Source organism: Halyomorpha halys, unplaced genomic scaffold (genome assembly GCF_000696795.3).
Source record: "Halyomorpha halys isolate HHAL.00 unplaced genomic scaffold, Hhal_1.1 Scaffold550.1, whole genome shotgun sequence".
In the NCBI taxonomy this organism is placed as follows: domain Eukaryota; kingdom Metazoa; phylum Arthropoda; class Insecta; order Hemiptera; family Pentatomidae; genus Halyomorpha; species Halyomorpha halys.
In genome coordinates this window covers 772,540-784,689 of record NW_027112242.1, presented here as the reverse complement: position 1 = coordinate 784,689, position 12,150 = coordinate 772,540, and the positions used below count along the sequence as shown (strand labels likewise).

Here is a 12,150-nt window from a genome sequence, read left to right as displayed (position 1 = left end):
AATTGTAGATATTTGGAAGCATTGAATAATTAACCCTGAGGACTTCATGTATATTAGTGATTTTAGATGAATTTAAAAAAGTAAAATAAAATATCCATAAGATATATTCTAAATTAAATAAACTTTTAGATTAGATCTTTCAACTAAAAGAGGTTTATTAATTATAAAATAATGAAATAAGAACCTATATTACTAATCATATTAAACCAAACTAACAGAATGTAAGAAAGTAAATTTTTATAATAGGCTTTTGAAATAATGATTAGTAATTAAATTTCATTTTGTTTATTTAGTTTCTAAAGATTACAGAACAGTCATTCTTCTTAGTTATCATCTTTAGTTTTGGTGGTTTAGTAACCATTACAGCTGTTATAAAATGACCTTATACTGGTTTACTTCTAGATCATTGTACTTCTTAATCTCAACCGTCAAGGCTTTTCTCTAATTGCTTGAAGATAAGCATTTCTTACCTTCGCTCCTCGCTTTAATACTTATTTCTTAAAGCTCAAAACTTGAAAACGGATTATAAATTATCTTAAAATCTGTTACTTTTGTTTTGGAAGACAAACCTGTACCCAGTTTTAAATGAAAATAAATTAGATGCTGGAATTAGTTCTAATATATTAAGACTTACCCATTCTATCAATTAGAACCTCATTGAATATTAAAGATGTATGTTGTCTCTTGCCTAAAAAGTCAAATATATGTTGTTTAAGGTACATTTATTTTCATGCCATTTTTCTTATTTGTTGAGATCAGTGATTCCCAAACTCAAAGCCAGTAGGTTAGTCTTAAACACAGTCCTCCCTCCTATGTTTTGGTCAGTCATCTTTGTCACATTGCTATGAACTGAATTTTATTTATCTGATACAGTTCACGTTATTCAGCATTGTTTAGTCTTTTAAATTCTCTGGTCAACTCGTTCTTTTTTTAATATTTCATGCAATACTTTGTTTTTAAAAACCTTAAGGCGATATTCCTCCCTTAATGTAAGAGGCCATGTTTTACATATATATAGAACAGTAGGAAGGATAATAATTTTGTAAATTTTAATTTACAAACAACAATACATATCATCGGTCCTAAACTGGAACTAGTTATAGATCACTTGGAAGGCCTCGACAATGCATGCTCACTTAGGTAAGGCAATTGATTAGGAGGCGATTAGATAGGATAAGACATATGGGTGCCAGCCGTATAAGGTATATTCTAGAAGCTAATCCGGCTAACGAAGTGTACCATGTTACGAAATGAATACCAAGTAAAAAATATGAGTGGACCATCAGACCCATTCGAAGTAATGGCTGGGGTAAGGAGACCCATTATCTTCCCTTTTATTTGATATTATTCTCTACACTATTGTGAAGGAAACTCAATTAGACTTGGAAAGAATCATTTACAGTGACTCAGATATTGATATATGCTGATGATGTGATCATTAGACAATCTCGAAGCTCGATATAGAAGCTCAGCTTGTGTGTCTGAAAGTGAATAAGAGGAAATTTAAAGTAATGGCACTAAGGAAAAAGAAACCCACACACCTTCAGCACATATATATGTCATCATCAGTGATTATAGCGAAAGTTTAAATCACTAACAACAATATATTGAAGTGGTCAATATTTTCAGTTACGTTCAGGCTCTAATCAATGATGAAACAAATGAAAATGAAGTAACAATAATATTACTGGCAGCATACCAAGAACAGTTTGCTCTGCTAAAGCTAATAAGAAGCAGGCTGCTGAGCAGAATCACCCAGATCTGTGTAAGACCCTTATTAGACCTGTTATAACATAAGCAGGCAGACATGGGCATTTCACAAATCTGCTGCAGAAAAAATAGACAGGTTTAAAAGAAAAGGGCAAACCAGTAAAAAGACCAAGAAGTTGGATAGAGAATGATGACTAGCAAAGAAATATACTAGCACTAACAGAAAGTAAAAGTGTCCATGTTTATTAAAATAAAGCATCTTCACAGGATGGACAACACAAGAGTAGCTAAAAGGTTACATATGTACAACCCAAAACAAGGTCGCTGGACAATGCTAGATAAGATCTTTGAAAGCTAGGAATTAATATCAACAGGTCAAAAGATAGAATATAGTAGGAAAGACTTGTTTTGCAGGCCAACGGCAGCTGTAAGTGCCTATTGTTCAAATAAAGATGAACAAAATATTTACAAAGCAATTTTGTACCACAGTTATCAGTAATTACAGTACCAAAATATGTGAGAACTAATATTGTGATACCAAAAATTTGCCTATGCCAAGTACAATCACAGTATCAAATGTTTCAGTAGTTCTTGTCTCTAGACTCTGAGGATACCAATGGCTGTAAGAGAATTAGGTATATTCTATTATATTGGCTGTTGCTGATTTTTTACATGGGCTGTAATGAATAAATAAATGAAACTTTCATAGAGAAAGAAAACACATCATTCAAGAAATAAAACATTATTTCAATAATTTGAATTTCTATTTGATTAGTCCATGAATCTAATGGTGAGGAACTTTTTTTTCGTTTCCCCTACCTAGAAATTTCGAGCATATAGGGAGGTTATCCTACAGATTAACAACCTGTTCTAGCCATACTGGAAATGTCAAGCTTTCTGCGGATCCATCATAAAATAAATGTCAGCCCATTCAGGCCGGATTCGAAGAGGTGCCACTTCTCGCTTGAGGTGGCTAAGTTGATGCCTTAACGCTCTTGACCACCATGTCCTCAAACAGTTTAGAACAACCTGTTAGGGATTGTTACAAAAATACCTGTAATTAACTACTCACTGACAAGATTGCATTAATTTTTTGAATCATGTTTTGTGCATCAAATAAACTGAATTTACTTTTCAACCATTAATGGTATTTAAAATAAAAATAAGTAAGGTATTAAAAAATATATTTATTATGGCCATAGTTTTTATTTAATCGGTACATACTACTAATTTTAAATGACATTTACAAAAAAAAAAAAAAAAGAGAAAATAAAAAGAAATTTCTGCTTAAATGTGATCATTTGTACTCAATAGGGTAGGCAAAAAACATTTTCTTAGCATTTCGTAAATCTTTAACATAAAAAAGCTAATCTTTGGTTTCTACTTTCATAAAGATGAAATAGAATGAATATATATATATATATTATTAATAATACAACATAAATAATAATTAAATGTACAGGGTTTTTTTTTTTTTGTGCTTTTTTTATGTTTTATAATAATACACAATAATCATTTATATATACTTATATACATAAATAAAAACAACTAGTGTTCATTGGTGAAAAATAAAAATATTTTAAAATGAAAAATATACAAATAAAACATTAATTTTACACAATGGGGAATGGATATACATATATGCATAATGGTTAATGACATAAAACAACACTACATGAACAATTACAAGTTATCTATATACATCAAAGAGTCAATATAACAAAACAAATCCACTGCTGTTTTCAATTAACAAATCCAACAAGAGTGCTTATATTTGGTGAATAATGTCACCTAACTAATTAACTTTGAACGAAATCAACCAGTTACCAATCTAGCAAGTTCTTTTTAGTTTCTAACTACAACTTGTGAATACTACAAATGGTAATAAATTAAAATCTTAATAGATTAAAAGAGAAATAGTTACACTTAATATCTACTGCTTAAATTTGATTGTAAAATGATGATAATTTAATAATAAGGTTTGTGCACCATTCCTGACACAAAGCGGATCAGATCCATTGAAACATTAGATACTAATAAATAATCTATGATTCTATATCACGTATAGTTATAATTAATACTGCTATTCAAAAAAGAATAAAAAGAAAGGAGAACAATTTAAATAGACATCTTTTCATCGGTCATACTCATTTTTTTAATGTGTTTTAATAAAATCTAATTTAAATAGAATTCACAATTAAAAACTGTTCAAGATATGTTGAAGAATTCCGAACACAAATGGTGTCTTGACGAGCTTAATCAGTTGTTTTACTATATTAATTAAAATTTAATGAATAAATTCTTTGAAAACATAACAATGTTCCGACTAAACAAATTTTAGAAAGATATTTTACAGCATTTTATTATACAGCTGATGAATATGTTAGAGACTAGAAGTTTTTAATGAAATAATTATTCTTGTATGATAAATTAAAGCTTATTAAAAAGTAATTGGTCCATTGTCAGCAACTTATTATAGCTATACAACTAAGAAAAATACTGTTCAATTATATGAAACACCATTATTAATTGCAATTCTTTAACAAACTTGTAACAGCCTAGATAATGTATAAGCTCTACGAAGGCATTGTGCGCCTTGTGCTATTCCTAAGATAAAAATATACCTTCAACTCTAAGAAAACAAGACAGGTAAGGTAACACAAATACTGAAAAAGATAAATAGCTCAACACGACGAGCTCTGTAGCTCCGTGAGGCTGGAGAGAAGCCTCTGTGAAGGGGAGGCCAAGCTCTCGGCAGCCTGGTAGCGCTCCTTGAGCTGGGCCAGGGCAGCCAGTAGCCTGCTATTTGTAGCGTCGAGGGCAGCTATCCTATGCTCTTGTGCCTCGATCACCCTCTGCTTGTGGCTCAGGGTGTCTGACATCTTCCTCTGCTCTCGTCTCAGTTCATCCTCCACGGCCATCAGCCTGAGCAGGGAAAGTTAATGATAGTTCCATAATCAATAGAATATGTTTATTATCATGTTAGGGTAAGATGGTGCAAAAATGAGACAGTCATATATTTTTCTATTTAACATAACGTTTTAGGACTTATTGTTATAAATATAAACAAGAGCCCAGGAGGGAAAAAAAAACTGTTATTTAACCCCAATTTTATATTACTTCAATGAAAATAATATACAGTTCAAAGTCAAAGATTTGACTCTGTCAGCTGTTGTTAGGAGTCTGTCTATTATTAGGATTATTATATATTATTATCTGTCTGTTATTAGGAGCAATAAAAAATGGAGGCAGTACCAGAAGTGAAAAAAAATTCCTTTTTTAGTTCTGATAAAAAAAAAAAGATGAAAAATTTGTGCACTATTTTTAGTCATAAAATGGTTCAATTTATAACTAAGCTATACACTAGGTACAGTAAATTTCATTAAAAAGTAAATATTGAAGTATTTAAGGTGCAAAACTCCTTCATTTTATTCCAGAAACCTAAAATTTTCACTTATTTTGCATTCAGAGCTCTATATCCTTAAAACTAACTACGACACTAAAAACTGTAATAGTACATTAATTATAGTAGAGTAAATTTTCTGAAAAATAAGCCCTGATAGAAGAGGTCTTTATGGTCAATAATTCCTGAGATATGATTTTTCATAAATTAATATTGAGAAATTTAATATTTTGGCAAATATAATGAAAACTATTACTCCTAAGAGAATACAAATTATTAACTACTTAACAGTATTCAACTTGCTTCAATTTAAGTTCTAATAGACGTTTGTATATCTAACATTTCTAGAGATATAGTGTTCCATAAACCAAAAATTTGACCGAAGAACTGGAAATAAACATTTTATAGTATATTCAATTAGGGCTGTCCATAGCTCAGGTTGTTGAGATACAGGTCTTTGCAACCTGAGAACTGCAGCGGCACTAGTTCGAATTTGGCTAAGGAGTCAACATTTTTCATTCCTTTGGCGGTCTCACGAAATCAAAACTTGTCCCCCACCATGGTTGGAATAGGTTGGTTACCTCTAGATATTTCTCTGTCACAATGTAAGCATAACACGAATGTCTACCTTTCTATAAAAATAAAATTAACTGAAGTTTCTAAGGATTTTCAAAAAAAGCATTACACGAATGTCTACCTTTCTATAAAAATAAGATTAACTGAAGTTTCCAAGCATTTTCCAAAAAAAAATTTTAAGCTCCAGGTCATTTGTTCATGAAAAAGTGGGAAACTTGACAAGCAATAACCATATAATTACAAACCTGGATATAATCCCTTTCATATTATCAGCTGAGGACTCATCCCTACGAGGAGGAGGAGCAGACTCAGTTGATTCCACTGCAGCAGTCAGCTCGGCAGCTTCTAGCTTCAGCTTTAGCATTTCAACACTAGCTTGCAACCGCTCGATCTCCCATTCATACTGCTCAAAAGAAAAAAGAGAAATTTAAAGTAAACAGCAAAGAGATAGTTGAAAAATAATAATCCATCAATTTAATGACATTACCTTCCGCATGACTTGGTCATTGTTATGATTGTTTCTCAGTTTGGTTCTCCTTCCACGACAAGTTTCTTCATCAGAAGAGTCTGAAAGATCCCGTGTTGAGTCAAGTGACATCCTCCTTGGAGTACCTGACGCTGAAAATGAGTAGCAATGATAAACTACTGATTCAGAAATCAGTTAATCTTATTAAAACTAAATTTTAATTTTTTAAAGTTTGTGTTAAGAATACCTAACTAACTTACCGATTGAAGAAGGTGGGTTGTTGTTTGGGAAATGTCTGTTAGATGGTGGGTGATTGATTTGTATGTTAGTAGCAACATTGGAACGCCAGACTTGTCGAGATGACGCACCATTAACTGTAGCTCTGGGCAGCCTGGGTCCCTGGTCAGCCTGCTCTTCTGAACTAGTCGAGGGACTTCGTGCCACCCTTCTCTGGTATACTGGGTTGGCGAATGCCAAAGCTCCTGATGGAGCTACGGTCAGGTTATTGTTGTTGTTATTGGTAGCTGAGTTCTGGTTGTTATTTGTTCCTGCCTGAGTTACTTGATTTCCATTTGTTGTTAGATCAACTGGACTAGAACTCTGACTGTAAGCGGCAAAACTTTGATACCTGTTAAATAATAAAAAAAAAAATTATAAGGATTTAAGAATATTTGGACTAGATTTTAGTTTAACATTGAGCCGACGATGAACAAACAAGGAATTACCTTAAAACCAGAGACAGTATCAATTGTGAAATATAAGTATCGGACCACCATCAACCAAGACAAAAAGACAGTAGGAGGAAGTAGAAATAGTTTATTCAAAGTTTATAAGATTATTAAAGTACAAGGCTTTCATATTATTACAAATTATAAATTACTATCATTCTATTGTTAAAATTTGGAGTAGTTGTAAAGGTGACAGGTAAGAAAGAGATGAAAACTACAGAATAGTCCACAATTAGTGGTACTATAAATTGTACAAAAAAAAAAAGTTAATAAAATAAGAAGAGAAAAGCAAATTAGTGAAATAAAATATGAAAAAATTAGTCAGGCACATAAAAGAGACCAAATTTACAATTAGGAATGAATATAAATAATTAAGACACCAAGAGCATAAATAAAAAGCATGAGGAGAAAAAGTAATACACAACAACACAGTTGGAGTGTTAATTTTAAAAATTGAGAAATTTATGAGACTGAGAACTTACAATAAAATAAAAGAGAAAAATTTAGAAGCAAATAGAATCTAAGAAGAGATGTTTAAACACAATTAGTAATAATATCATTTGTTTCAAGATACTGAGGTATAGGATAATTTGGACATTATGTCATATAAAAGTTGATGATAAATTACCCAGAAGAAGCAACATTAGAGAGAGTAGAGATGGACACTTGGCTGCCTTTGTGTTGTGGGTCAAGCTCGCAGTCGGACAGGTCGTCCATACCGTGACCGTTGAGCCCACCACCGCAGGCTCTACCTCCTGGCGGTGGTCGCTGCTGCAACGATATACTTGTTTACAAACGCTATTCTTACAAAATAATGAAAATGAAATATTTTAAATTGATATATCTGAGAGGCAGCTAAAGAGTAAGAAGCTGACTAAGACTTTAAATCATTTTTTAAATTTATGATAATGAAACAAACAGTTTAATTTGTAAAATTAAAGATTTGTTATTAATTTCTTTTACAGGTGATGCACAGCAAGGTTGAAGAAAATTACTGATATATAACCAAATTTTATTTTATATAGTACTAGCAGACCCGGCAAGGCTTCGCTATTGCTAGATTTAAGGATGAATATAGTTTAAATGAACACAATTCAAAGTTTGATATTAATTGTTGTACATAACTCAAATTGAACAATATGATTAGGCAACATAAATTGAACGTTGGTTCATATGTTCATATGTTGATATGCAATGAGAACCAAAAAGAATTTTTTAAATTATGTTACATAAGCTTCAAGTTATAATAAATAGTAAATAAAATTCTAATAGAACCTACCAAAATTCCAGATTAGTGAAAATGTAATTGAAAGTTCAATATTTCATATTTTTTCTGATAATAGTCCGATTTCTTTTTTTTATTTGTTAGAAATTTAATCACCAATCTAACCTAAGATTTAAATCATAATTCATCAATGTCATTATGATTAATTTAATAAATTCCGTTTCTTCATTTAAATAAATCACCTACATAGAATATGTATTTTACAATTAATTTTTAAATCTTTTTTATAACGGATCCTGGTTAAGTGGGTTAACTGATAAAGATATTTAACACAAATATTTTGAATATCAATTATTTCTACCTTCTTATTTAAATACTCTTTTTGCTTTCTCTCTAATAGGAACTTGGAAATCATGTTGAAATGTCTTAAAAATGTCAATACCATTGAAATGTTTAATATCAGTGAAATTCATTAACCCATATTATCAAAGGAAGTATAAGTGGTTTAAACCATAAGTATCATGTCCTTCAATATTGAAAAAAAATATTAACTATAGATATTAAATTTGTAATAATATGTTGAAGAAGTTTTATTTTCAATGAATATAAGAATAATATGCTTATTATTTCTGTTTATAAATATGCAAGGATACATTGCTCAATGGCTTAGGTTAAAAAAAAAGTAAAAAAATTACTTAAAACTAAATGAACTTTGGTAGCAGTGTAGAAATCTTGATTTTAAAATATAGAAATATAATCTATACAAATATATTAAGCTGAAGACTTTATTTGACCACACTATTTTCAGAAACTACCAGTATAATTTAAAAAAATCTTTTTGGGTTAGCTAGACTGCTTATTGAAGAAGGCTTTAGGTTTTAAAACATCAAGTTGTGACCCATAGGAATAAGTAATGACCAAAAAGGTCGATCTGGAAAACAGTAAGCAATTAAGAAGAATGCCTTACTGTTTAAGTATCGTTTTTAGTCATAAAAATAAACTGCAGGGACAAGCTTTTAAGCATATTGGCATCAACTTGAGAGGATATTTCTTCCAAGGACAACTACATTTTGCCTTATCAAGCATAAGGTTGCGGAGAAAACTCGTATAACCTTATACCAGCAGAAGAAATGACAAAAAATATTGTTCAAGCTGAGGTACTGCAAGTTTTGTCTAATTATTTAAAACATATGATGTTGGTAATTAAATTTGCTAGTAGGAAGCCAACTGAAGGTGCTTTCTGACATCTATTTTTTTTAGTGAAAGGTCCTTTTGTTTTTCCACATAAATTTAAGGTGTTATTGAGTTAACTACATTTTTTTTCCTTAGTTCAAAAAGCATAAGTTACAAATAATAAGACACAGCCATTAGCATCATAATTATTTCAAAGCTGATAATAAAGTTATAATATTCTATTTACAAGATATGACATTTACAAGACATGTAACATAACAGAATACAAAAAGCAAATCACAGTAAATCAGAACAGGTTTCACATAAAAAAAAAAAAAAAAAAAAAATTGCTAATTGGAATAAAATTATAAATACAAGAAGGAAATAGAATTTAAATCAGAGCTAAATACTTATGTTGGAAAGTAGAAAAAAACAGAAGAATAATTCCAAAATTGAAAATGAAATTAACATATATTTTTGATGTAGTGAAATGAATAGTAAAAAGAACAAATAAAATAAAAAAAGAGGGTAAATTTAAAAAAAAAAAAGAAAGAAAAACATGCAACTAAAAAGATGTAATAGTAAAAAAATATAAATAAAATGAGAGTACTTTTGTCAGATAATATAAGAGGGAATTTACAGGTTGTTGCTTCGCAGGACTGTTGAAGACTGTTGTCCCTTCTGAGTCAGCAACAGGATTGCTGGAGAGGCTAGTGCCAGAGGGTAGGTAGGCATTCCTTGGTAGGGTCGAGGCACGACCGACAGTCGGAGATTTCGTTTCACTTTGAGATCCAGCAGTGGGGTCATTATACCTGAAAAAAAAAACCGACAGGTATATTATAAATAATTAAACAGTAATAAGTTCAGTTATGGAATAATTTTAACATAGAAACAATTAATGAATTAATGTTAAGAGGATGTAATTACAAAAATAAAATTTTATGAAAGGAATGAAAATGAACATAATACTTTTTACAAAAATTAAAACTACATATTGACTCTTTTAGTAACAAAAACAGACAAAACTTTTTTTAATAATTTGTTTATCTAATAGTAACAAAATATAAAACGTTACAGCTTAGAGACCCACCTAAATATATTGCGGTGTAATGATTGATAGCTAGCACCGGAGGGAGAGTTGGACGTCGGCTCTGGAGCACTGATCTGCCGTAAGAGGCCAGAAGGCTGGCTTAAAGCAAGCCTCACACGCTCCAAGATACAGTGGAGTTCATGGACATCTTGGAGCCTTTGTTGTGCTACCTTAGCGACGCATTCTTGAAGCAGAGCATGGAGTATCGATAGCTGTTTTCCCAAGTCTATGTAACCATCGAAATCTCCTGGTGTGGGATTGTAAAACTCTTTTTGCGGTGCGCTCTGCTTAAATATAACACAATCATTCTAGAGTGCTTAAGATTTAATACTTATAAAATTAGTGATCTAATAAATAGCATTAATCAAACTCAATTTATTTAAATATAATAAAATTACTTGGATAATTTTGTTATCATTTCAATATGCCATTTAATGGGATAAAGTTATTTTAATGGCTATAAATGCTATAGCAACTAAATACACATTATTAGATAATTGAAGACTGTGTTTAAAAAGAATTAAAGAATTAATTAAAAAAATTAAACATTTAGAGGTAATTAACAAATAGAAAAAATAAAAGTTTTAAGACAAACATTATTTATACTTACAGATATTATATTCAAAAAATCCTTCATGGCTGCTGCTTCCCTTTCGAGAAAGTCGTTCATAAATTCCATGAAGTTTTCTTTTCCTTGAAACTTGGTGAAATTTGCTAAGGTTTGCAAAGTCTTTGCGACTAGGGTCAAGTTCCTTGCTGCCTTTTCATTAGGGTATTCTGTTAATTAAAGTATATGAATATCAATATATGTATATAAAAGTATATGATCATTTAAAATACTGTATTATAGCAGAAATAAATTAGTTTTAATTCTTGCAGGAATATGATCAGAGATGTACTGTTCACCATGATAGTAGTTCCCAAACTTTTTTCACCACCCTTTTTGTGTTAAAAGAATGGTGTGGCTCCCTTTTTGGGCTAAACAAATTTTTTAGCACCCTAGCCAAGCTAAAAAAATATAAAAATTTTGAGACAATCATCCTTAGAGCGTCGAGTATGAAGGACCATAATAAAATAAAACAGTGTAGAGTAAATGCTGGAATGCACTGTACATTAGCTATTTTAATTTTAATTTTGCTTGCATTATTTTGAGAAAGTGTCATTTGCTTGCGGCATACTCTTGGGGCGCTCACTTTGGGAACCACCGCACTACTGATTTAAGAAAAAAGAGTTTTATACCTAAAATTAAATCAGAATTTTCAACTTACCATGTGTGATGTTGAAAAGACTAGGAGAAAGGATGGCTGGGCAGAGGAACCTTAGGAAGATGCAAGCAGAAATAAGGTTATCACAGATGTCTTGTCTCCCGGAAGATACCAATCTCTCCCGCATGAGGCAAAAACATTCACGAAGTTCTCTGCAATCATAATTACATTTTTGTAAAGTTCTATTCAAATAAATTTAAATAATTTCAATTATAACTACCATAGAATAATGAGTGTATAGGGGAAAAAAAAAGAAATTTGGTTTTACACCTCTTTATTAAGTACAAACACCTAATTGCATTAGTTACTGTCATAATGGTAGACTTGTTAAGGCAAAAGATACAGAAAAAATTCACTGCAGTTTTGTAGCAATGCGAGCCAAAAATAAAATCAAGTATATCAATTACTACATACTACTGACATTGGTACGAATCAGAGAGTTATGACAATATTTAATTATTTCTCTAATTATATCAATATTAATATGTTTTAAATTATAGCTAATGACAAAATT

At 30.8% G+C, this 12,150-nt stretch overlaps 1 protein-coding gene across 11 annotated transcripts in view; it reads right to left on the bottom strand.

Moving 5' to 3' along the window:
* Positions 1–2,877: 2,877 nt before the first annotated feature.
* Positions 2,878–12,150, bottom strand: part of raskol (Ras GTPase-activating protein raskol) — a 758,358-nt gene continuing 749,085 nt past the window's right edge. For 9 of the 11 annotated variants that reach the window (XM_067050212.1, XM_067050211.1, XM_067050213.1 and 6 more), the window contains 9 exons: positions 11,640–11,788; positions 10,982–11,148; positions 10,372–10,658; positions 9,892–10,093; positions 7,512–7,654; positions 6,416–6,783; positions 6,177–6,307; positions 5,935–6,092; positions 2,878–4,635 (listed from right to left, as the gene is read on the bottom strand). In XM_067050212.1, coding sequence (XP_066906313.1) covers positions 4,395–4,635; positions 5,935–6,092; positions 6,177–6,307; positions 6,416–6,783; positions 7,512–7,654; positions 9,892–10,093; positions 10,372–10,658; positions 10,982–11,148; positions 11,640–11,788 — 1,846 coding nt within the window. In that variant the 3' untranslated portion in view covers positions 2,878–4,394. The remainder of the gene's footprint in view (positions 4,636–5,934; positions 6,093–6,176; positions 6,308–6,415; positions 6,784–7,511; positions 7,655–9,891; positions 10,094–10,371; positions 10,659–10,981; positions 11,149–11,639; positions 11,789–12,150) is intronic. The other 2 variants (XM_067050209.1, XM_067050208.1) reach the window with 2 other exon arrangements.